The 23,326-nt window shown below is 45.8% G+C and overlaps 1 protein-coding gene across 1 annotated transcript in view; it reads right to left on the bottom strand.

Moving 5' to 3' along the window:
* Positions 1–23,326, bottom strand: part of si (sucrase-isomaltase) — a 257,508-nt gene that overhangs the window by 185,674 nt on the left and 48,508 nt on the right. Inside the window, exons 5-9 of the mRNA XM_072474450.1 lie at positions 12,501–12,621; positions 12,289–12,398; positions 9,555–9,706; positions 3,816–3,987; positions 52–151 (exon numbers count right to left, since the gene is read on the bottom strand). Of these exons, the coding sequence (XP_072330551.1) occupies positions 52–151; positions 3,816–3,987; positions 9,555–9,706; positions 12,289–12,398; positions 12,501–12,621 (655 nt within the window). The remainder of the gene's footprint in view (positions 1–51; positions 152–3,815; positions 3,988–9,554; positions 9,707–12,288; positions 12,399–12,500; positions 12,622–23,326) is intronic.

The following is a 23,326-nucleotide window of genomic DNA, read 5'->3' as shown; positions in this document are numbered from 1 at the left end:
TTCACTCTTGGTTAGTATTATTCCTTGTCGTAGTCATTACAATAAGCTTACCCATTGCATTGCTATTCAGCAGGAAAACACCAAAGGCTAAGCCACTCTCTCCTTCCAGACACATAAAGAAAGTGTGATGCCCGTAGAGATTATGCATCCCCTGTTAAAGGAAAACACCAACTTTAACTGTCTTGAGAGCACTTATATCATGCAACATTTATTGTTTCAATGTCAATTTAATCTTTACAGTCACACAGGCCTCAAATTGCTGAAGGCAATAAGCTTAACAACAATTTTCACTCACACAATAGCTTTTTTTTAAAAAGAAAACATCTTGCCATGCTTTGCAAGAATGATATGGGCACCATGGAGAATGCAAGAAGAGGTTTGGTGTTGTTACAGTTCAGGGGCGTCATTCTCCGACCCCCCGCCGGGTCGGAGAATGGCCGTTGGCCGCCGTGAATCCCGCCCCCGCCCCCGCCGAAGTCTCCGCTCCCGGAGATTGGGCGGGGGCGGGAATCCAGCCGCGCCGGTTGGCGGGACCCCCCGCTGGATTCTCCGGCCCGGATGGGCCGAAGTCCCGCCCAGGAATTGCCTGTCCCGCCGACGTAAATCAAACCTGGTATTTACCGGCGGGACCAGGCGGCGTGGGCGGGCTCCGGGGTCCTGGGGGGGGGCGCGGGGCGATCTGACCCCGGGGGGTGCCCCCACGGTGGCCTGGCCCGCGATCGGGGCCCACCGATCCGCGGGCGGGCCTGTGCCGTGGGGGCACTCTTTCCCTTCCGCCTCCGCTACGGCCTCCACCATGGCGGAGGCGGAAGAGACTCTCCCCACTGCGCATGCGCGGGAAACTTTCGGCGGCCGCTGACGCTCCCGCGCATGCGCGGGGAAACTGACAGCGGCCGCTGACGCTCCCGCGCATGCGCCGCATTTCCGCGCCAGCTGGCGGGGCAACAAACGCCATTTCCGCCAGCTGGCGGGGCGGAAATCCCTCCGGCGTCGGCCTAGCCCCTCAATGTTGGGGCTAGGCCGCCAAAGATGCGGAGACTTCCGCACCTTTTTGCCGGCGCGATGCCCGTCTGATTTGCGCCGGCTTTGGCGCCAGTCGGCGGGCATCCCGCCGTTGGGGGAGAATTTCGCCCCAGGAATATTCCAGATATGTTTATTTTGTCTAAAACAAAGAATAACTTCTAACAAGAAAGACCAACTGCTAACAAACTGAAGAATATTCTATGAGGAAATTATTTATGCATTGATACAGTGAGCACCATTGGCAGTTGTTTGCTTAACGAACTTAACACCATGTTTGGGAATTCACTACATTATCCCTTTTCTCTTCTCCTTTAAGACATTTCTTAAAATCCTGCATCTTTAACAAAGCTTTTGATCCAAATCATTTGCTTGCCATCCAATGATTGCCTTACATTTCTGGGATGTAAATTTTCCTATGATAAAGACACAATAAAAATGCCAGCTGTTATTATTTTTGTTGATGGGCTAGATTTCCGCTAAGGTGGGCCGACTCTGACGGCCTTAAGTGGACAGGACAGAGATTCAGAAGACACACCCCATTTCCAGAAGATTCCATTTTTGCTGGCAGGGGAAAGAGTGGGTTGTAGATCTCACAGGTGTGAAACGCAAACTCCTCAATGACATTTGAAATTAATGTTGAGTTCAAACACACCTCATTTTCACATTTATAAGGGCCTTAACCTGCAGTGTGAGAGTGACACATTTATGAAGGAAATGTAAATGGTCTTGAAGTTTGTTTAAGTATGAAGATTTGAAGTTAATTAAATCCCGAGCCCTGTACTTGTGAAAAAGGAGGCTGCAGCTGCCAGAATAAAAGAAACACACAAGCTGTTCGTCTGACTTGATTGACAAGCCATCTGATAAAGCTTGGAAAAAAAGTTACCTATTACTTTAGTTTCAACAGAGTTCATTGTTCACATTTCCCAAGGACTGTTATTACATTTGAGCCCATTATGAATATTCGGCAGAGTTTCAAAAGCTCTTATCTCAACAGGATGGGGAGCTGTGTTTGGATTTGAGTGGTAGTTTTAAGAGGTTGTTAAAGAATGATCTCCCTTTGATGTGATTACTGAAGTTGCTTGTTTTAATAATAGATTGACCATTTGAGAGAATTTAAAACCTTTGAATGGGCTTCTTGTATGAGGATTTGTTTCTGAACCAATTATATATGTTTGAGAGCTTTATTAAGGTAATAGAAGATCTATTTTTCATCTCCACTCATTAGGTCTGCCCATAGTGACTGAGAGTTCATGGAGGTGACATGGGATATGAGATGGCATGGAGCATGGGAGGAGGGGGTGGTGGTGCTGGAACAGTTTTTAAAATAATTGAGACCAAGTCTCAGAGAACTGAAATGGGCTTTCTAACCGGATGTGCTTCCAGGGTCAGTAGGCCTGACACGTCTCCACCCCTGGAGCACTGCCTGTGATGGGGCTCTTTTATACCGAAGCAGAGTCTGAAAACCTCAATCCCAAAAGATAATAGGGGAAATATTAACTGTAGAAATGGGAAAGAAATAGTAAAATAGTAAAACATGCCTAAGCCAATTGTTTTATATAAAATAAGCTGTTCAGGTCCCATGCTGCAATTCATGGTCACCACTCCACTGGTTTATAACCATCACTTATTACAGCTATTTTACGGGTGTTGGTAAAAGGATAAATGTTGGCCAAGAGATGTGCAGGTTAGGTGGATTGGCCAGGCAAAATTCCCCTTAGTAGCCAAAAAGGTTAAGTGGGGTTACGGGGATAGGGGTAGGTGTGTGCTTAAGTAGGGTGCTCTTTCCAAGGGCTGGTGCAGACTCGATGGGCTGAATGGTCTCCTTCTGCACTGTAAGTTCCATGATTCTATGAAGAGAATTACCCTGCTCTTCTTCGAATAGTGTCAAATTTGCCATGAGAGGTCAGACTGGGCCTCAGTTTAACATCTTATCAAAACATTGGCAGTTCCAACAATGTAGTACTTCCTCAGTCTTTCACCAGCATGTCAGCCTAGATTTTCTTCTTCTTGAGTTCTCTGCCTGAGGGCCGGTCGAACCCACAGCGGCGCAACCTTCATCCTTGGTAGCGCAAGTCGGCAGGTCCCGAATCCACCCCAGCAGGAACGGGAATCTGCCGTTGTTGGCACAATTTGATACACACCAGCCGTCCAGCCAACAGAGTCAACACCCCCACCCACAAGAGTCCGGTTTCTGCGGTCTCATGCATGCATATTGTAATCGAGAACTGTGAATAGTAGCGGTAAAGGCTCAAATTCCCTTCCAATGCATGGCGGACCAGGGTTCGGGTTAACCCTAACGTAATCCTAACTCTCCCAATTTTAGCACCTGCTATTGGCACATGCTGGAAGGATTTACAAGCCGATACTCAACAAAGTCTGGGGGTGGGATTCAAACCCAGAGCCTCTGGCTCAGAGGCAGGGACACTACCCCTTGCACTACAAGACCTGCTTTAGCCTCGATACGTATAGTCAAAACTCTGAAGTTGGGCTTAAACCATAACCTTCTGAGACAAATGCTGACTTCACACAGACTTCTGAGTACTTAGAATTGGTTTTACCTGAGGAAGAAGCTACACTTCGAAAGCTAGTGACTCGAAACAAACCTGTTGTACTTTAACCTGGTGTAAGACTTCTTACTGTGCCCACATAATTCTAACTGTTCCAGTGGGACTGATGAGTTGTTTTACCAGTTGAAAAGGAATAAGGGTAAAAGAGGAGTGCAAAAAACGTGACAAGTGGAATCATCAGATGGTATTATTTAAAAGAAACCTGAATTCAAATGGCTTTCATACCCCATTAGGAAATGCATCTCTGGTGAAGATAGGCCAGGTCTTCCAGTTGGTGTCATGGCGATAGTGTTTATGAACATGCTCTCCTAGTCCATAAATGTTGTGACTGGGAAGTTTGGCAGTTATTTGCAAATACTGATCAGCAAACTGCAATGGTGCCACTGAAGTGTCAAACCTATGGGCAGAAATACGATTATTCTTTTATTCTGCATGAAGTGCAACTTGAAACATTTGGAATTGGAAAATGTATGTTAGTCTACAGCGCACACAGATGTTGTGCTGCTCTTTGTAATTGTTCATAACCAAAATAAAGCAACAAGCTCATTCTCCCAATAAAAGAAATATTGTGAAAGATATTACAATGAGCAGTTTAAGATTTCACAATTCACATAACTTCTATTCAGCAGAGAGAGGGGATAAATTGAGTTCATAAGTGTCCTGTAAGAAGGTCAATAGTGGTTTGATAAGGCATTTACAATATCTTACTTTATGCACTAACTAAAATTCAGCAGAGAAGGGATAAATTGAGTCCTTAAGTGCCCTGGAGGAAGGTCAATAGTTTGATATGGCATTTCCAATATCTTGCTTCATGGGCTCTGAATTTTATAACTAGTAATTAATTGCCGTTTATTAAAGGAAATATACAATTAGTCTGAGATAAGTTACAGGTCAAAATACTGTCTGATTATATTGCTTTGCCATTAAATGTGATGAGTTGATAAAATGTATTTTCAAAGTACAAACTCATTCTGAATCAGGGAATTACATTCTGCGGTGCAGTTTCCATTTTGGTCACAATTGGCAATTTGGGCGCAAAATGAAATTGCAATGTTTTTCTGAACTGACGTTATGGATCAAATTTCCAACCAAACTTGCTGTTCTCATTACAAACATGCTGCAAAATTCAGATTTATATCTCACATTTTTTGGATGCTTCATGTCGCCTTTGAAGTTTAAAATGGCATACGCACTTTTGGTGCGAGTCCCTGCCAGACACCAAGTTGATAAGGGTGTTTACATGCACACAGTGAACACCCGGCAGACATACTCAGATAGGCAGATCATGATGTTAATCAGCCGGAAATCTTGCGTTGCTGCCAGACTGCCAATCTGGAGCTCGACATTCATTTAAACCGGTTGCTTAATCTCATCCAGCTGAACATATGTCTAGCAGCAGGAAAGAGCTCCCTCCCTTCCCCCAGCCATGTGGGGGTATCATCAACTATTTTCAGATTAGTTATTGATTGATTCTGACTATCTGCTATGATTTATGAGTGATTATGTTTTCTTGAGTTCTCTAAACTTGCAGGGAAAGGTGCGGCAGGTATTAAGGATTTGGTCCTTCTATTATTGTTCAGTTGTCTTGGAAAAATTAGGGTGTCTTTCTTGAGTAGGAGATTATGTTGGAGGCAAAGATCCTTCCTCAAAGTACTTCTGTTCACATAACTAACTATATACAAGATTACAGAATATCAGGACAGAGATACTGCCCCTCTCTTTGGTTCTTCTCACTCATCTCTTTGAGTGACATCATTATGACAGAGCTCCTTACACACATGCTCAATAGCTATTATTCGAGTAGTGTTAGAGTTAACCTTTTACTCAACAGCCACTCATAGTTGCTACTACAGGCATGGTACAGGAGTTGGCATTAATCTTGGAAGACAGCATGACTAGAATGAGCAGAGGCAAAACAGAGCAGAACAAGCTACTGGAAGAGGGAGAAGGAGAAAAAGGAGGAGGGGTCTCAGCAAAGAGTTATATCTACCTAGGGTCTTGTGGGATTAATTTTCCTACCTGTACCTCGGCAAGAATCAAAATGGTAGATGTCTCCATTTCACTAAGATGTCCTCACTGAATTCTGTCAACTGCTGCAGACGTAATTGAAACCTCAAAGCGGGTCAAAGATTACATTGCCAGTTACAATGAAGATGAGTGTGGCCATCAACTCTTATTCATCAGCCTCCTTCCAGATTTGAGCTGGAGATATTTGCACCATCTCACAGTTTTCTATCCCCTGTGTCATAGGAGGTCACTGAGTGTCTCTATTCAAAGCGACCTAACTATACTTCATTCTCACTTGTCAAAGAGCAGCAGAGAGTGAGCATGGAACAGTATCAAGATTGTGGGTTTCCGCATGGTGCAGGGTGCCACTCACTCTACACACATTGGTTTGCAGGTGCTGCATGTCAACTTTGAGGTACACAGCAATTGAAAGGTATTCCACTCCTTCAATTGTTGGTTGGGCTGCAACCATATGTATAGAAACATGCAGGTCAATGCCCAGGATCCTGGCAGAAATCATAATGCCTTAATTATATGGCATTCCTCTGTGCCATCTACATTTGTGCTACAACATCAAACCAAAAGATGGCTAACTGGTTGACAGCTGACTGGCTCGTGTTTCCAATGCCTAACTGCATACAATAAAAACATGCTGCCATATGAATCAGATGACTGGTATACTGAAGCAATGCTTCCAATTGCTAGACAACTCTGTAGGAGTTGTGCAGTACCTTATCATCTTGATGGCACAGCCAATTCTCCATTCAATAGAACCACACATCACCTTGCCTATGATATTGACCATTATACATCTGCTTGGCTACAAGGTAAAAATAAAATCCAATACAAAATAAACAATCCAAAACAAATTTTAAAATCAATGTAAAATTCAATCATATTATGATCACTATTTGAAGACAAATTCACAGACCTTGACCACTGGTGTTCAGTTATTGATTTTTTTTTGCAAAACTTCATCCATTGGGTTAGGGTTAGGGTTAGGTCCTTTGAGCTTGACTCATTGTATTGCCCACCATGGCTATCTAGTCCCACAGTTTTCTGAGTGTTTCATGGGATCGGCTACTGGTCCCCTGTGGATAGTGCACATCTCTCCCCCACTGTACATTCATGAGCAAGGCCTTCATTGCGTTACTGGAAAATCCTGGAGCCTGTTCGCTCCCATGTTGTAGCATCATTGAATACTTCTCAGATCAAAAACAGTTGTAGGAGAATTGCTAGCACCCTGAACCAGCTCTTTGAAAAATGCAGTTGTCTTTAAGCAGTGCAGGCTAGCTGGTCTTTCAGAATTATGGACCATCTGCTGAGGTTCTGGCCAGACCAGGTAAAGGTGGAAGACTTCCTTCCCTACAGGGCAATAGTGAACCAAATGGGTTTCGTGGTCATCTTTAGACTTTTAATTCCAGCTGCTTTGGTGGGATTCAAACCCAGTCCCCAAAGCATTACCTTAGGTCCCTGGATTACTAGTCCAATCACAATACCACTAGGCCGCCTTGGCAATGGCTGCATGATACAATAATATTAAGGAACAGGTAGCATTAAGTTAGTATGCTGTCTGCACTGGAAGTAACAGGGATAGTTCAATCATGCACTGTAGTTACCAAAATTAACCCTGAGAATCTTATATATGAACCATGTAATTGATCGGATCACTAGAATGCAATTATTTACTATTTTAATTTTCATTAAAATACATTCATTAATGTATTTGGGAGTGGTAACCTTGTGAGATTTTACTAATACACCTAAAAATGAGTTATCACAAAAAATTAGCATTTTGATCCGGCGGCACGGTGGATTTTGTGGACTGGTCCGACTTAAACAAACACTAAAGATAGTGGAAGCTTGATGTAAGAGTCTCAAATCTTTTATGCTGTTTTTCTGATTTCTGCCAGGTCATGCTGATAAAACCAATGCAAACTATCTGAAACTTTAGGCCACGTGACAATTCTAATCTGTTAGGGAAGGTTCATATTCCTCAGTTTTGGAACAGTGTATGTATTTATAAGGTTGCTGATAAGTGAACGATTGCTCATATCCCATAAAATGCTGTAATTGCGAGCTTAAAATAAATTGTGGCTTTGTAAACACACACAAGATTGTTCTTTGGCATTTATGCTCTGGTAATATTTATCTTTTCGTTAAGCTTGCATCAAAAGAAGTGGACAGCTGGCTAATCTATTCTACCCAAAAAGGTTTTCTATATTTTACAGAAAGAGTGAGAACAGCTTACGGAGGGAAAAAACACCATGCCACATTGAAGGATCGTGACGGAAGATTGATATGGATAACTCCCCAGGATTTAGAGCTCTATGCTACTGAGATCTAAACAGAATTGAAGCAAAGAACAAAGAAAGGCACAGCACAGGTACAGGCCCTTCGGCCCTCCAAGCTTGCGCCGCCATGCTGCCCGTCTAAACTAAAGTCTTGCACACTTCCTGGGTCCGTATCCCTCTATTCCCATCCTATTCATGTATTTGTCAAGATGCCCTTAAACGTCACTATCGTCCCTGCTTCCACCACCTCCTCCGGCAGCGGGTTCCAGGCACCCACTACCCTCTGTGTAAAAAAACTTGCCTCGTGCATCTCCTCTAAACCTTGCCCCTCGCACCTTAATCCCCTAGTAATTGACCCCTCTACCCTGGGAAAAAGTCTCTGACTATCCATTCTGTCTATGCCCCTTATAATTTTGTAGACCTCTATCAGGCCGCCCCTCAACCTCAGTCATTCCAGTGAGAACAAAGCGGTTTATGAATTCAAATAAAGGCTTGAAATATATGTGATCTAATTTTTTTTAACATGCCGGGGTGGTGAAGTTGAAGGGGTGCTTGGAGATTCTGAATAGGTTACTGTGCCTCATGAGTTGACAAATATAAGGGGCGAAATTCTCCCGAAACGGCGCGATGTCCGCCGACTGGCGCCCAAAACGGCTCCGCATCTTTGGGGGCCGAGCCCCAACATTGAGGGTCTAGGCTGACGCCGGAGGGATTTCCGCCCCGCCAGCTGCATAAACGGCCTTTGTTGCCCCGCCAGCTGGTGCGGAAATGACATCCCCGGGCGGCTCATGCGCGGGAGCGTCAGCGGCCGCTGACAGTTTCCCACGCATGCGCAGTGGAGGGAGTCTCTTCCACCTCCGCCATGGTGGAGACCGTGGCGGAGGCGGAAGGGAAAGAGTGCCCCCACGGCACAGGCCCGCCCGCGGATCGGTGGGCCCCGATCGTGGGCCAGGCCACCGTGGGGGCACCCCCGGGGCCAGATCGCCCCGCGCCCCCCCCCAGGACCCTGGAGCCCGCCCACGCCGCCTTGTCCCGCCGTTCAAAAGGTGGTTTAATCCACGCCGGCGGGACAGGCAATTTATCGGTGGGACTTCGGCCCATCCGGGCCGGAGAATCAAGCGGGGGTCCCGCCAACCGGCGCGGCCCGATTCCCGCCCCCGCCGAATATCCGGTGCCGGAGACTTCGGCAACCGGCGGGGGCGGGATTCACGGCAGCCCCCGGCGATTCTCCAACCCGGCAGGGGGTCGGAGAATGACGCCCAATGTTACAGCACAACCAGAGACTGGGGCAATTTTGTTTCTCTGGGAGTGTTTATGTGCTGAATTCACAGCAAAAAGAATGGAGTTGCGAAAACACTCATGAGAAATTGAGAGATAGCACACAAAATATATTTCTACAGATACTGATTCGGAGAATTGCTGCAGAATAAGCCAATAGGGCCTGTTCTATTTCAGAAATATCACTTTTGCCTTTAAATTGTACTGAGCAAACCTAGCAACATAAACGCTTTCATATTAAATTCCTTGTCACGATTTTGAATGTTGACTTTTAATCCCTCAAAAGAGCAGTCAGAAGAATTTCATGTCAGTGTAATAATACGCTTATTATGAATATTTTTTGTCAGCATTGTCTCAAATATGTATCATGGAGAAAATTGCTTACAGGACTGTTCTGGTGGACTTTCTCCTGATTATAATTCCAAAGGGATTCTCATTAAGCTCAACTTCGTAATTAGGGTTTGATGCTGCAGGACCCCCAAACGGTTTAATGTTTTCATGCGGAACTTCAAATCGACGCTTGTTAGCATCTGTAATCTTAACATGACAGTTAATAAAAATGAGTATGTCTGTTCGAAGCACATATCAAAAATATGAAATGATGCCTTAAATGCCAATCTGTTTACTACGATATTGGCAAAAACCATGAGGTTGCCGCCCAATAATTTCAATTACATGTTTTGCAGCTAATTATTTTGCTACATCAAATATTCTGATGCACCGTATCGAAAAGTATTATATCTGGAAAGCCAGCATGTTTTTGAGAATGGCTAATCATGAATCACGCTCGGCACGGGGCCGGAGAATGGGGCGTCAGACCCACGATCGGGTCCAACACCTTCCCGCGATTCCCCAGGGACCCGGAGAATCGCCACAAATCACACGCGCGCGGTCGGCGCGACGCCAGTTGGGGGCCATTGAAAGAGGCCCCCGCGGCGATTCTCCGCCGACAACGGGCCGAGTTCCCACTGCCGTGGTTCATTCATGGTTCCGCCCGGCGGGCACTCGGAGTGGCGGCTTCGGACACATGCTGGTGGGGGGCAGGGGGATCCAGCACCGTGGGGGGAGGGGGGGCCTTCAGGACGGCTAGGTTTGTGATCGGGGGCCACCGATCAGCAGGGGCGCGCGATCTGGGGGGGCCTATATTGATGGGGCCAGTCCGCTGTGTGGGTCTGCCATGTTGCACGGGGCCGCCGCTGCAGGCAGTCACCGTGCCCATGCGCGGACCCGTGGCCGGAGGTGCAGGGCCCCCTATCGGCAGCTGGAGCTGCGTGGACTAATCCGGGGCCCTGCCAGCCCCCTTCAAAACGGAGAATCACTCTAGACTTTCTCCAGGAAAGTCCAGAGTGGTTCGTGCCTGTTTTCTCGCAGGCGTGGGAACATAGCCCGATTATCAGAGAATTCCGCCCCAACTATTTGGAGGAGGTAACCGGGAGGGTTGCCTCACTATGGGAAGGATGTGATTGCACTGGAGAAGGTGGAGGAAATTCATCAGGGTTTCCTGTGATGGAGCATTTGAGCTATGAAGAGAGAGGCTAGATAGGCTCAGATAGTTTTCTTTCGAGCAGAAAAGACTGAAGGGGGATCTGATTCTGCGTATAAGAGTATGAGGGGTAAATACAGGGTGGCTAGGAAGCAGCTGTTCCCCTTAGTTGAAGGATCAATAAAAAGGACGGGGCATAAGATGAGTGGCAAGAGGAGATTTGAGGAAGAATTTTTTCATCCAGAGGGTGGGGTGTATGGGAGGAGGAGGGGTGGGGGGGCGGGAGGAAAGAGTCTGAAATGCACTGCCTTCGAGGGTAGTAGAGGCGAGAAACCTCACAACCTTTAAAAAGTACGTGAATGAGTACCGTGGGCAGCACGGTAGCATAGCGGTTAGCGCAATTGCTTCACAGCGCCAGGGTCCCAGGTTCGATTCCCGGCTGGGTCACTGTCTGTGCGGAGTCTGCACGTTCTCCCCGTGTGTGCGTGGGTTTCCTCCGGGTGCTCCGGTTTCCTCCCACAGTCCAAAGATGTGCAGGTTAGGTGGATTGGCCATGCTAAATTGCCCTTAGTGTCCAAAATTGCCCTTAGTGTTGGGTGGGGTTACTGGGTTATGGGGATAGGGTGGTGTGGGCTTGGGTAGGGTGCTCTTTCCAAGTGCCGGTGCAGACTCGATGGGCCGAATGGCCTCCTTCTGCACTGTAAATTCTATGAAATCTATCAGCGCTTGAAAGTTCTTAGCATTCCAGGCTATGGGCCAAGTGCTGGAAAGTGAAATTACTATAGATTTATGTAGTTTTGTCGGTGCAGACTCAATGGGCCATAGGTCCTCTTCTGTACTCTATGACTTTATGACTAAATAAAGCAAGGTTAAACTTGTATAAAACACTGGTTGTCCTCAACTATACTGTGTCCTGTTCTGGGCATTAGAGAGGGTACAGAAAAGATTCATGTGTCCAGCTTTGAGGAAGTTCAGTTATATTGAAAGGTCGGAGAAGTTGGGTCTGTTTATGCTGGGGAGGGGACGGTTGAGTGGAGCTATGATAAGAGGAATTCAAAATCTTGAACAGAACCTGGAAAGAATAGATAGGAAGAAACGGTTCTCATTGGTGGGAGGAGCGAGAACCAGTGGGAACAGAATTATGCTAATTAACAACCGAAACTATGGCAACATGAAGAACACACTGCCTGGGAGCGTGGTGGGGCAGGGTCAACTGAAGCTTTCAAAAGGGTGTTGGATTATTGTTTGAAAAGGAAAAAAAGAAGGTAATATATGGTGAAAAAAGTAGGGGGGGGGCACCAGCTGAATTATTCCTTCAGGGGCCAGCACAGACATGACAGGCCAAATGGCCTCATTCTGTGCTGTGAACACATTAGCATCTTAGTTGTACATTCGGTGTTACCCTTTAAGGTAAAGTTAAAAACATATTTTAATATTGATATAAACATATTCTCATTGCCAAAAAACATTATTTGGCCGTCTCCTTATTGTATCTATATTTTTTCATTTATTCATTTATGACAAAAAACTACTAAAATTTAAGAATTTTTAAAAATGGATTATCCATTGCGTAGTTGTGTTAAAAGGATGGTAGTTGAAAACCCAAAGATTTCAGTTCTCTTTAAGCCATGCTAACCTTGAATCGGAAGCGATTTGCAGTCTGTGCTTCTGCAGTCAGCAGCAACTGTTCAATGTCATTTCCATAGACGGAGGGAGAAGGCAGACGGTGCAGCGGAGTTTCAAACCCTTTTACAAAATAGGATCTGGGTTAAATGCACTTGTTCATAAAAACAGATCTCATAAAGAGAGCAGACAAACAAAAGCAGTCATTTGAGCTACAGTGCAGACCTGCTCGAGTTTTCTTCTGACTTTCCTGGATCTTGTATCCAATATTCAGAGCAAAGAAGCACCAAGGCCCATTTCCAACGGTTACTGGTTTCCAGCAGCAACCTCGAGCTACACAACCTTCCTGTGGAAAAGAAAAACCCAACAAAACAGTCCATAACTTATAGTAAAAATCATGGTCAGGCTAATGCCGCTCACCTTTATTTATACACAAATTTGACAACAACTTTAGGTGGTAACGCAATATGTACAGTTAAATGCAAAGATCTGGGTGTTGCTGTCTGTGATCCACCACTCCTCCATAAAGTACATGAAAACAGCATCTCTCTAGCTGGCTCCCCATTCCAATGTATTAAATTTCATGAAGTTCCTGTAGTGGTGTCATAGTGTTATGGGCCAGGGTTTAGAAAGCTCCAAAGTATATTATGGAATTCACCCAACCTATAACTGTTTATTGATTTTGGCTCGGATGAGAAGAAGAGCCTGCCTTTCAGGTGGACCCCCCCCAGCACTGAAACATCAACAACCCCAACATGGTGATGGCTCCGAATAGGATTTATCCATTTTTAGAACTTTAAATGGTCACAGCCTTGGGGGACTTTCTGCAGGAGAGGTTCCCTCACTGGTGAAGCTCCCCCTCCCCTCATCCCGCCAATCCACATTCCCCCCCCACCCAGTCCACATTTCCTGATATGAACCAGCCATGGGTGCCTGACCACGATCCGTGCCAATGTTACCCACACTGCCAACTAGAAATCCAGCACAAGAACAGCAATTGCCCTCAACTGGCTGATCACTGCTTGGTAGTCATTCTGAACCTGACCCGGCCTTTGCCAAAATGGCTTGCAGTTAATATTGCCACTCCAAACTGGCACGACAGCAAGTGGCACTTAATTGTGGGCCTGCCTACCCCCAGTCCCGGCTCTGGCCCATTTAAAAATCAGTTCCTGGTTCAGATTCTATGTTACTCATTAACAATACTTCAATATGATTACTTGCGGAGAAACACTATTGCTTGCACTGTTCACACAGGCCCCAGATCCTCAAGTGGAGATTAGGGACGGAATTCTCTGGCCATTGGGATTCCCTATCCCCGCTGGCTGCTCACCCTTGTAAACGGGTTTCCCGGCAGCATGGTGTGGCTTCAATGGAAAGTCCCATTAACAAGCGGCCAGAGGAGGGAATGTCGCCGCCAGCCGACGGTGTGTCGCCGAGGAATACATGGCTGGGGGACCAGAGAAACTAGCCCTAGATTTAGACTTCGAGGTCTCTCCACAAAGAGGAACAAGAGGGGCAGCACGGCCGCATAGTGGTTATCACAGTTGCTTCACAGCTCCAGGGTCCCAGGTTCAATTCCCGGCCTGGGTCACTGTCTGCACGTTCTGCCCATGTGTGCATGGGTTTCCTCCGGGTGCTCCGGTTTCCTCACACAGTCCAAAGATGTGCAGGTTAGGTGGATTGGCCGTACTAAACCGCTCTTAAGTGTCCAAAAAGGTTCAGTGGGGTTACTACGTTATGGAGGTAGGGTGGAAGTGTGGACTTGGGTAGGGTGCTCTTTCCAAGGGCCGGTTCAGACTCAATGGCCGAATGGCCTCCTTCAGCACTGTAAATTCTATGATTCTATGAAGAGGCAGACAAAGCACATGCTGATGCCTGTTATGGTTAGTTTTTCCTGGAACAGGTCACCAGCCTGTTGCCAAAGGCTGTAGCTTGAGGGATGCTTTCTCCACATTAAGCATGGCTGACGAGGAAATACTCATGCTCTTACTTCCTGCCATAGGCACATTGGAAGAATTCACAGGTTGATAATCAACCTGTTTGGCCACATAATAAACAAACCTTCCATGTGTTACAAACGCCTAGTCAGCCCTCAACAAAGGTTAAGAGGCTGAATCAGACTTAACCAGCTTAACATTTTTAAGTTTCAAGACTGTGCAGAAAGATAGATTCATTCATGAATCAAAAATTTAGCGTGGTTATTTTATGAAAAAACTTTACTGAAACAAAAGAAAATAATATTTAACCTTTCAAACTTCACAAATCGGACATACCAGATTACAGATTACATGTAGTTTCTTCACCTTAACATTATTTCCCATTAAATAATGCTTGGAATAAAGAATACAGCTCTCGTTCCATTGACACATCCAGGCAAAATCACACTTGCATTTGGGAAGAAATCTTTCTTCTGTTAGGACATCTCTTTCAGATTCCTTTCTCAAAGCTTTCTCTCTCTGTGTGGCAGTTTTCATGATCTATTCCATGGCTGCTTACATCCTTCAGCCAGCAGGTATCAAGACCTGTTTCATGATCGCTCACCTCCACCTGTGACTCAAATTGATTCTCTCTCTTTCTCTAAGCTCCATCCAGCCCTTCAAATAAAGATCCTGTTCTGGGATATCCAGACTGGAACCCAAACTGTATTGTGGACTTGATTGCCCACAAAAAGGCAGTGCTATGCCATTTGCATGCACTTAACCTTCCATTGATGGAAAATGGGTCATCAGACTCTATAATGGGATAATGGCTTGTCGAACAAGGTTGTCCCAAATGACAATGGATTTCATGTAAATCACCGTATGTATTCCCTAACGAGTTTAATTCTGAATGGGACCATGTGACTCAGCCAGGTATGGGCGTACACCATTGATTCCGCTGCTAGTAGGTTTTTTTTCAGTCTGTTTTAACCCCTAAATTTCCTGTTACATCGTGGAACCAATTCTGGGCCCAATTTCCTAATATATCCCTATCATAACACATGGCCACCAAATCCTGGAATGTAACTCAAACCTGCAGCTTCAGGTTCAGAGCTAGGTACTCACTGTGCCACAAGGGGTTCCTTCACTCGAGATCGCTAATTTAAATTTCTAAATTACTGCAATCTCCTGTGCAGAAAGTCACACAAATTAAACAGGCAAAAGCAAAGCTAGCAAACAGAAAATGCAGTTTGTTTGCTCGCCGATTAGAGTAAATTCCAGCCTGTGGTGATGCAATGCTCAGATATTGTTCACATTTCTTTTGTCTCCCATACATTTGTATTATCCTTTTGCCTTCATTAGCACAAACTAAATGTGTGTCGTAATTCCCTTGGCAGAATTGGGCTTTTGAAAGATTTATTATTATGGTAATAATCATAGTTTATATCACAAAAGAAAGCCCTTGTTGGGTACATTTCAAGTTGACGCACAGATAATTTCACCTAGTGTCAGGTCAAATCATGTGATTTCCCATGTCTGAACTGACGGTTAAAGTTAAATCATCTTGACCTGCTATCCCCAGCCACAATGCCTTACATTACTGTCACTAAAGGTCTTTTACACTTGACATGGAAAACATTACACTTTGCTAATTTAATTTGCTAATGGATGAACCTGCAAAATGAACTGGATAATGGGGTTTTGATAAGGCATTTATAGCATGCAGTTGCACCAAGAAGTAGTTCTGTAAATTGGATTTCTGCTCTCCAACTGTTAAAGTTGCCGTGCTCCAAGTGTGAGGTAGTTTAACAGCAGAAAGACGAGCAAAGAAATAATACTGACTGTCAGTACAAGGACAGTATCCTATCTGTTCTCCCCTGTGTGTCGGCAGTTGCACCATCACTGAGCCTCCCAGCCAATAGGGAAGCTGTAAAACACGTAAATTGAAAATCTTTTGTCAAAATGACAGTGGCAGGCACATTAATTGTTAAATACGTTAATTGTCCAGATACTGCATGTCACAATTTTGTATCTCAAGCATGATTTTAATCTTGTCACACTGTCCCAACATTGAAATTGGCATTTCTACCCCCTTCTGCTCTAAAGAAGTGACAAGTGGACTTGAAAGGTTAACTCCCTATCTCTCTCGACAGATGCTGCCAGGCTTGCTGAGTTTATCCAGCATTTTCTGCTTTTATTATTGAAATGGCACTCCCTCATGTTAAAGTGACAGCCATATCTGAAGTTATGTTGATATGATAACATGAATATTGATGTGAAGTAGCTTCATTTTTGAAGTGAGAGGGTACAAATCAGGGCTCTGCACTCAAATCATTGGGAAGTGCCCTTTTGAAAGAATCCAGGCTCACACCATTTAGTGAAGGTACCAAATGGAAGGCAGTTCCAGCACATTATCAATCCCGGATGTAGGGCCCCTTTGGACGTCCTAGGGGATTTGGGCCTACAGTTAATGTACAGTCACCTCAAAGAGCGTGAAGGGAGCCGGGAGTTTACAGTGAGTGCAGCTGACTGGGAGCAGGGTTGGAGGGCGGAGTTCCAGTTGGTTCACAGGCAGCTACATTTTGTAAGGTAAGAGTTGTTTATTTAAGGGCTTTTTAATTTTTAAATTTAATTTTTTGTTGTTGTTTGTTTTGTTTTTTGGGGGCAGCGAGCTATCATCGTACCATTTTGCAGAATCACCGATTTTAGACGGTTCACTTGGGAGAGTAGCAACAGTATATATATATTTTTAAAAGGGCCTAACGGGTGTTTAATCTTTTCTTTTTTTTTCCTCTTTAAATCTCTTTGTGAATTCAGATCAGAGGGGATGGAGGCTAGGGCAGTTGCATGCTCCTCCTGTAGGATGTGGGTGGTGAGGGATACCACCGATGTCCCCGCTGACTACACATACGGGAAGTGCACCCAACTCCAGCTCCTCAGAAACCGTGATAGGGAACTGGAGCTGGAGGAACTTCGGATCACCTGGGAGGCAGAGGGGATGATAGCGAAGAGTTACAGGGAGGTAGCCACACCCAAGGTACAGGACAAGAGTAGCTGGGTTACAGTCAGGGGAAGGAAAATGAACGGGCAGATAGTGCAGGGATCTCTCGTGGCCGTTCCCCTTCAAAATAGGTATACCGTTTTGGATGCTGTTGGGGAGATGATCTACCGGGGAAGGCCCTAGCGCTCAGGTCTCTGGCACTGAGCCTGGCTCTGTGGCTCAGAAGGGAATGGGGAGAATAGAAAAGCAATAGTGATAGGAGACTCAATGGTTAGGGGAATGGATAGGAGATTCTGTGGTCTTGAACGAGACTCCAGAAGGTATGTTGCCTCCCGAGTGCCAGGGGCGGGGATGTCTCGGATCGAGTCTACAGGATTCTTAAGGGAGAGCAACCAGAAGTTGTGGTGCACTTCGGCACCAATGACATAGCTAAGAAAAGAGATGAGGATCTAAAAAGTGATTTTAGGAAATTAGGTTGGAAGCTAAAGAGCAGGACAAGCAAAGTAGTGATATCAGGATTGCTACTGGTACCACGTGCAAGGGAGGCAAGGAACAGAGAGCGAGTGCAGCTGAATACGTGGCTACAGGGCTGGTGCAGAAGGGAAGGCTTCAGGTATGTGGTCATTGGGATATCTTCTGGGGAAGGTGGGACCTGTACATGAAGGACGGATTGCAACTAAACTGGAGGGGCACCAATATCCTGGGTGGGAGGTTTGCTGGAGCTGTTCGGGAGGGTTTCAACTAGTTTGGCAAGGGAATCATAGAATTTACAGTGCAGAAGGAGGCCATTTGGCCCATCGAGTCTGCACCGGCTCTTGGAAAGAGCACCCTACCCAAGGTCAACACCTCCACCCTATCCCCATAACCCAGTAACCCCACTAAGGGCAATTTTTTGGACACTAAGGGCAATTTATCATGGCCAATCCACCTAACCCGCACATCTTTGGACTGTGGGAGGAAACCGGAGCACCCGGAGGAAACCCACACACACACGGGGAGAACGTGCAGACTCCGCACAGACAGTGATCCAAGCCGGGAATCGAACCTGGGACCCTGGAGCTGTGAAGCAATTGTGCTATCCACAATGCTAAAGTGCTGCCCACTGGCAATGGGAACCAGAGCTATGGATCAGAGGATAGGGTAGCTGTTGAACAGGCAGAAATAGTATGCAGCAAGTCTGTGAGGGAGGATAGACAATTGATAAGGCAAAGTTGCACTCAGTGGAATGGGTTAAAGTGTGTCTGTTTCAATGCAAGGAGTGTCAGGAATAAGGGAGATGAACTTAAGAGCATGGATCAGTACGTGGAACTACGACGTTGCAGCCATTATGGAGACATGGATTTCACAGAGGCAGGAATGGTTGTTGGTTGTTCCAGGGTTTTGATGTTTTCAGAAGAATAGGGAGGGAGGTAAAAGAGGAGGGGGAGTGGCACTGTTAATTAGGGAGTGCACCACAACTGCAGAAAAGGAGGTAGTTGAGGTGGGTTTCTCTACTGAGTCAGTATGGGTGGAAGTCAGAAGCAAGAAAGGAACAATCACTTTATTGGGAGTTTTCTATAGACACCCCAATAGCAAAGAGGTATAGGAACAGATTGGGCGGCAGATCTTGGAAAAGTGCAGAAGTAACAGAGTTGTTGTCATGGGTGACTTCAACTTCCCTAATATTGACTGGAACCTCCTAAGTGCAAATAGTTTGGATGGAGCAGATTTTGGCACGTGTGTACAGGAAGGATTCCTGACTCAATATGTAGATAGGCCGACTAGGAGGAGGTCATATTGGGACTTGGTGCTCTGCAACAAACCTAGCAGGGTCAGATGTCTCGGTGGGAGAGCATTTCAGTGACAGTGACCACAACTCCTTGACAAGAACAAAGAACAAAGAAAAATTACAGCACAGGAACAGGCCCTTCGGCCCTCCGAGCCTGCGCCGATCCAGATCCTCTATCTAAAACTGTCGCCTATTTTCTAAGGATCTGTATCTCTCTGCTTCCTGACCATTCATGTATCTGTCTAGATACATCTTAAATGACGCTATCGTGCCTGCCTCTACTACCTCCGCCGGCAATGCGTTCCAGGCACCCACCACTCTCGGTGTAAAGAAATTTCCATGCATATCTCCCTTAAACTTTTCCCCTCTCACCTTGAACACATGACCCCTAGTAATTGAATACCCCACTCTGGGGAAAAAGCTTCTTGCTATCCACCCTGTCTATACCTCTCATGATTTTGTAGACCTCAATGAGGTCCCCCCTCAACCTCCATCTTTCTAATGAAAATAATCCTAATCTATTCAGCCTCTCTTCATAGCTGGCGCCCTCCATACCAGGCAACATCCTGGTGAACGTCCTCTGCACCACATCCTTTTGGTAATGTGGCGATCAGAACTGTTTGCAGTATTCCAAATGTGGCCGAACCAAAGTCTTATACAACTGTAACATGACCTGCCAACTCTTGTACTCAATACCCCTTCCAATGAAGGAAAGCATGCCGTATGCCTTCTTGACCGCTCGATCGACCTGCGCAGCCACCTTCAGGGTACAATAGACCTGAACACCCAGATCTCTCTGTTCATCAATTTTCCCCAGGGCTTTTTCGTTGACCGTATAGTTCGCTCTTGAATTGGATATTCCAAAATGCATCACCTCGCATTGGCCCGGATTGAACTCCATCTGCCATTTCTCCGCCAAACTCTCCAATCTATCTATATTCTGCTGCATTCTCTGATAGTCCCCTTCACTATCTGCTACTCCACCAATCTTAGTGTCATCTGCAAACTTGCTGATCAGACCACCTATACCTTCCTCCAGATCATTTATGTATATCACGAACAACAGTGGTCCCAGCACAGATCCCTGTGGAACACCACTGGTCACAGTTCTCCATTTTGAGAAACTCCCTTCCACTACTACTCTCTGTCTCCTGTTGCCCAGCCAGTTCTTTATCCATCTAGCTAGTACACCCTGGACCCCATGAGACTTCACTTTCTCCATCAGCCTACCATGGGGAACCTTATCAAATGCCTTACTGAAGTCCATGTATATGACATCTACAGCCCTTCCCTCATCAATCAACTTTGTCACTTCCTCAAAGAATTCTATTAAGTTGGTAAGACATGACCTACCCTGCACAAAACCATGTTGCCTATCACTGATAAGCCCATTTTCTTCCAAATGGGAATAGATCCTATCCCTCAGTAACTTCTCCAGCAGCTTCCCTACCACTGATATCAGGCTCACCGGTCTATAATTATCTGAATTATCCCTGCTACCCTTCTTAAACAAGGGGACAACATTAGCAATTCTCCAGTCCTCCGGTACCTCACCTGTGTTCAAGGATGCTGCAAATATATCTGTTAAGGCCCCAGCTATTTCCTCTCATACTTCCTTCAGTAACCTGGGATAGATCCCATCTGGTCCTGGGGACTTGTCCACCTTAATGCCTTTTAGAATGCCCAACACATCCTCCCTCCTTATGCCGACTTGACCTAAAGTAATCAAACATCTATCCCTAACCTCAACATCCGTCATGTCCCTCTCGTCGGTGAACACCGATGCAAAGTACTCTTTAAGAATCTCACCCATTTTCTCTGACTCCACACATAAGTTTCCTCCTTTGTCCCTGAGTGGGCCAACCCTTTCTTTAGTTACCCTCTTGCTCCTTATATATGAATAAGTGGCTTCGGGATTTTTCTTAACCCTGTTTGCTAAAGATATTTCATGACCCCTTTTAGCCCTCTTGATTCCTCGTTTCAGATTGGTCCTACATTCCCGATATTCTTCCACAGCTTTGTCTGTCTTCAGTCGCCTAGACCTCATGTATGCTTCCTTTTCCTCTTAGCTAGTCTCACAATTTCACCTGTCATCCATGGTTCCCTAATCTTGCCATTTCTATCCCTCATTTTCACAGGAACAGGTCTGTCCTGCACTCTAATCAACCTCTCTTTAAAAGCCTCCCACATATCAAATGTGGATTTACCTTCAAACAGCTTCTCCCAATCCACATTCCCCAGCTCCTGCCGAATTTTGGTATAGATGGCCTTCCCCCAATTTAGCACTCTTCCTTTAGGACCACTCTCGTCTTTGTCCATGAGTATTCTAAAACTTACGGAATTGTGATCACTATTCCCAAAATAATCCCCGACTGAAACTTCAACCAACTGGCCGGGCTCATTCCCCAACACCAGGTCCAGTATGGTCCCTTCCCGAGTTGGACTATTTACATACTGCTCTAGAAAATCCTCCTGGATGCTCCTTACAAATTCTGCTCCATCTAGACCTCTGACACTAAGTGTATCCCAGTTATTGTTGGGAAAATTAAAATCTCCTATCACCACCACCCTGTTGCTCCTACATCTTTCCATAATCTGTTTACATATTTGTACCTCTATCTCACGCTCACTGTTGGCTGTCTGTAGTACAGCCCCAACATTGTTACCGCACCCTTCCTATTTCTGAGCTCTGCCCATATCGCCTCACTGCTCGAGTCCTCCATAGTGCCCTCCTTCAGCACAGCTGTGATATCCTCTCTGACCAGTAATGCAACTCCTCCACTCCTTTTACCTCCCTCTCTATCCCGCCTGAAGCATCAATATCCTGGGATATTTAGTTGCCAATCATGCCGTTCCCTCAACCAAGTCTCAGTAATAGCAATAACATCATACTTCCAGGTACTAATCCAAGCCCTAAGTTCATCTGCCTTACCTACTACACTTTTTGCATTAAAACAAATGCACCTCAGACCACCCGTCCCTTTGCGTTCATCATTTGCTCCCTGCCTACTCTTCCCCTTAGTCACGCTGACTTCATGATCTAGTTCCTTACAGGCTTTAGTTACTACCTCCTTACTGTCCACTAACCTCCTCATTTGGTTCCCATCCCCCTGCCACATTAGTTTAAACCCTCCCCAACAGCGTTAGCAAAAGCACCCCCAAGGACATTGGTTCCAGTCCGGCCCAGGTGTAGACTGTCCAATTTGTAGTAGTCCCACCTCCCCCAGAACCTGTCCCTATGTCCCAAAAATCTGAACCCCTCCCTCCTGCACCATCTCTCAAGTCACGCATTCATCCTGCCTATTCTTTCATTTCTACTCTGACTACCACGTGGCACTGGTAGCAATCCTGAGATTACTACCTCTGAGGTCCGACTTTTTAAAACTTGGCTCCTAACTCCCTAAATTCTGCTTGTCGGACCTTATCCTGTTTATCACCTATATCATTGGTGCCTATATGCACCACGACAACTGGCTGTTCACCCTCCCCCTTCAGAATGTTCTGCAGCCGATCTGAGACACCCCTGACCCGTGCACCCGGGAGGCAACATACCATTCGGGAGTCTTGGTTTCGACCACAGAACCGCCTATCTACTCCCCTTACAATTGAATCCCCTATGACTATAGCCCTTCCACTCTTTTTACCGCCCTTCTGTACAGCAGAGCCAGCCATGGTGCCATGAACCTGGCTACTGCTGCCTTCCCCTGGTGAGACATCTCCCCCAACAGTGTCCAAAACGGTATACCTGTTTTGGAGGGAGATGACCACAGGGGACACCTGCACTGCCCTCCTGCTTTTTCTCTGCCTTTTAGTCACCCATTCCCTTTCTCCCTCAGCAATCCTAATCTGTGGTGTGACCAATTCGCTAAACGTGCTATCCACGACCTCCTCAGCGTCACGGATGCTCCAAATTGAGTCCATCCGCAGCTCCAGAGCCGTCATGCGGTCTAACAAGAGCTGCAGCTGGACACACTTCCCGCACGTGAAGGAGCCAGGGACATCAGCCACGTCCCTGAGCTCCCACATTGAGCAAGTGGAGCATAACACGGGTCTGAGATCTCCTGCCATTTTTAATCTTAAGCTTAACTTCGTCCAACTATAATATCAAACAATAGATAAATGAAAAAGGAAAAAGAAAAATTGTTACCAATCACATTGAAAAAAAATAGAAATAGAAAAACCTTACCTTATCAACACACCTCAGGGAAAAGAAAAACTACTTACCAGTCACCAGCTAATCGCTTATCTGCTGGCTGTGACATCACGGTTCAACTTCTTTCTACTTCTCCCTGCCCTCGAGTCTCCGTCTTGATGTTTACTTGGCTGGGATCCTTACAGTGATTGGTTTTTTTGGGGTTAGAGG

The sequence above is a fragment of the Scyliorhinus torazame genome, chromosome 14, assembly GCF_047496885.1.
Source record: "Scyliorhinus torazame isolate Kashiwa2021f chromosome 14, sScyTor2.1, whole genome shotgun sequence".
Taxonomy (NCBI): Eukaryota; Metazoa; Chordata; class Chondrichthyes; order Carcharhiniformes; family Scyliorhinidae; genus Scyliorhinus; species Scyliorhinus torazame.
This window is presented reverse-complemented; position numbering and strand designations above follow the sequence as displayed.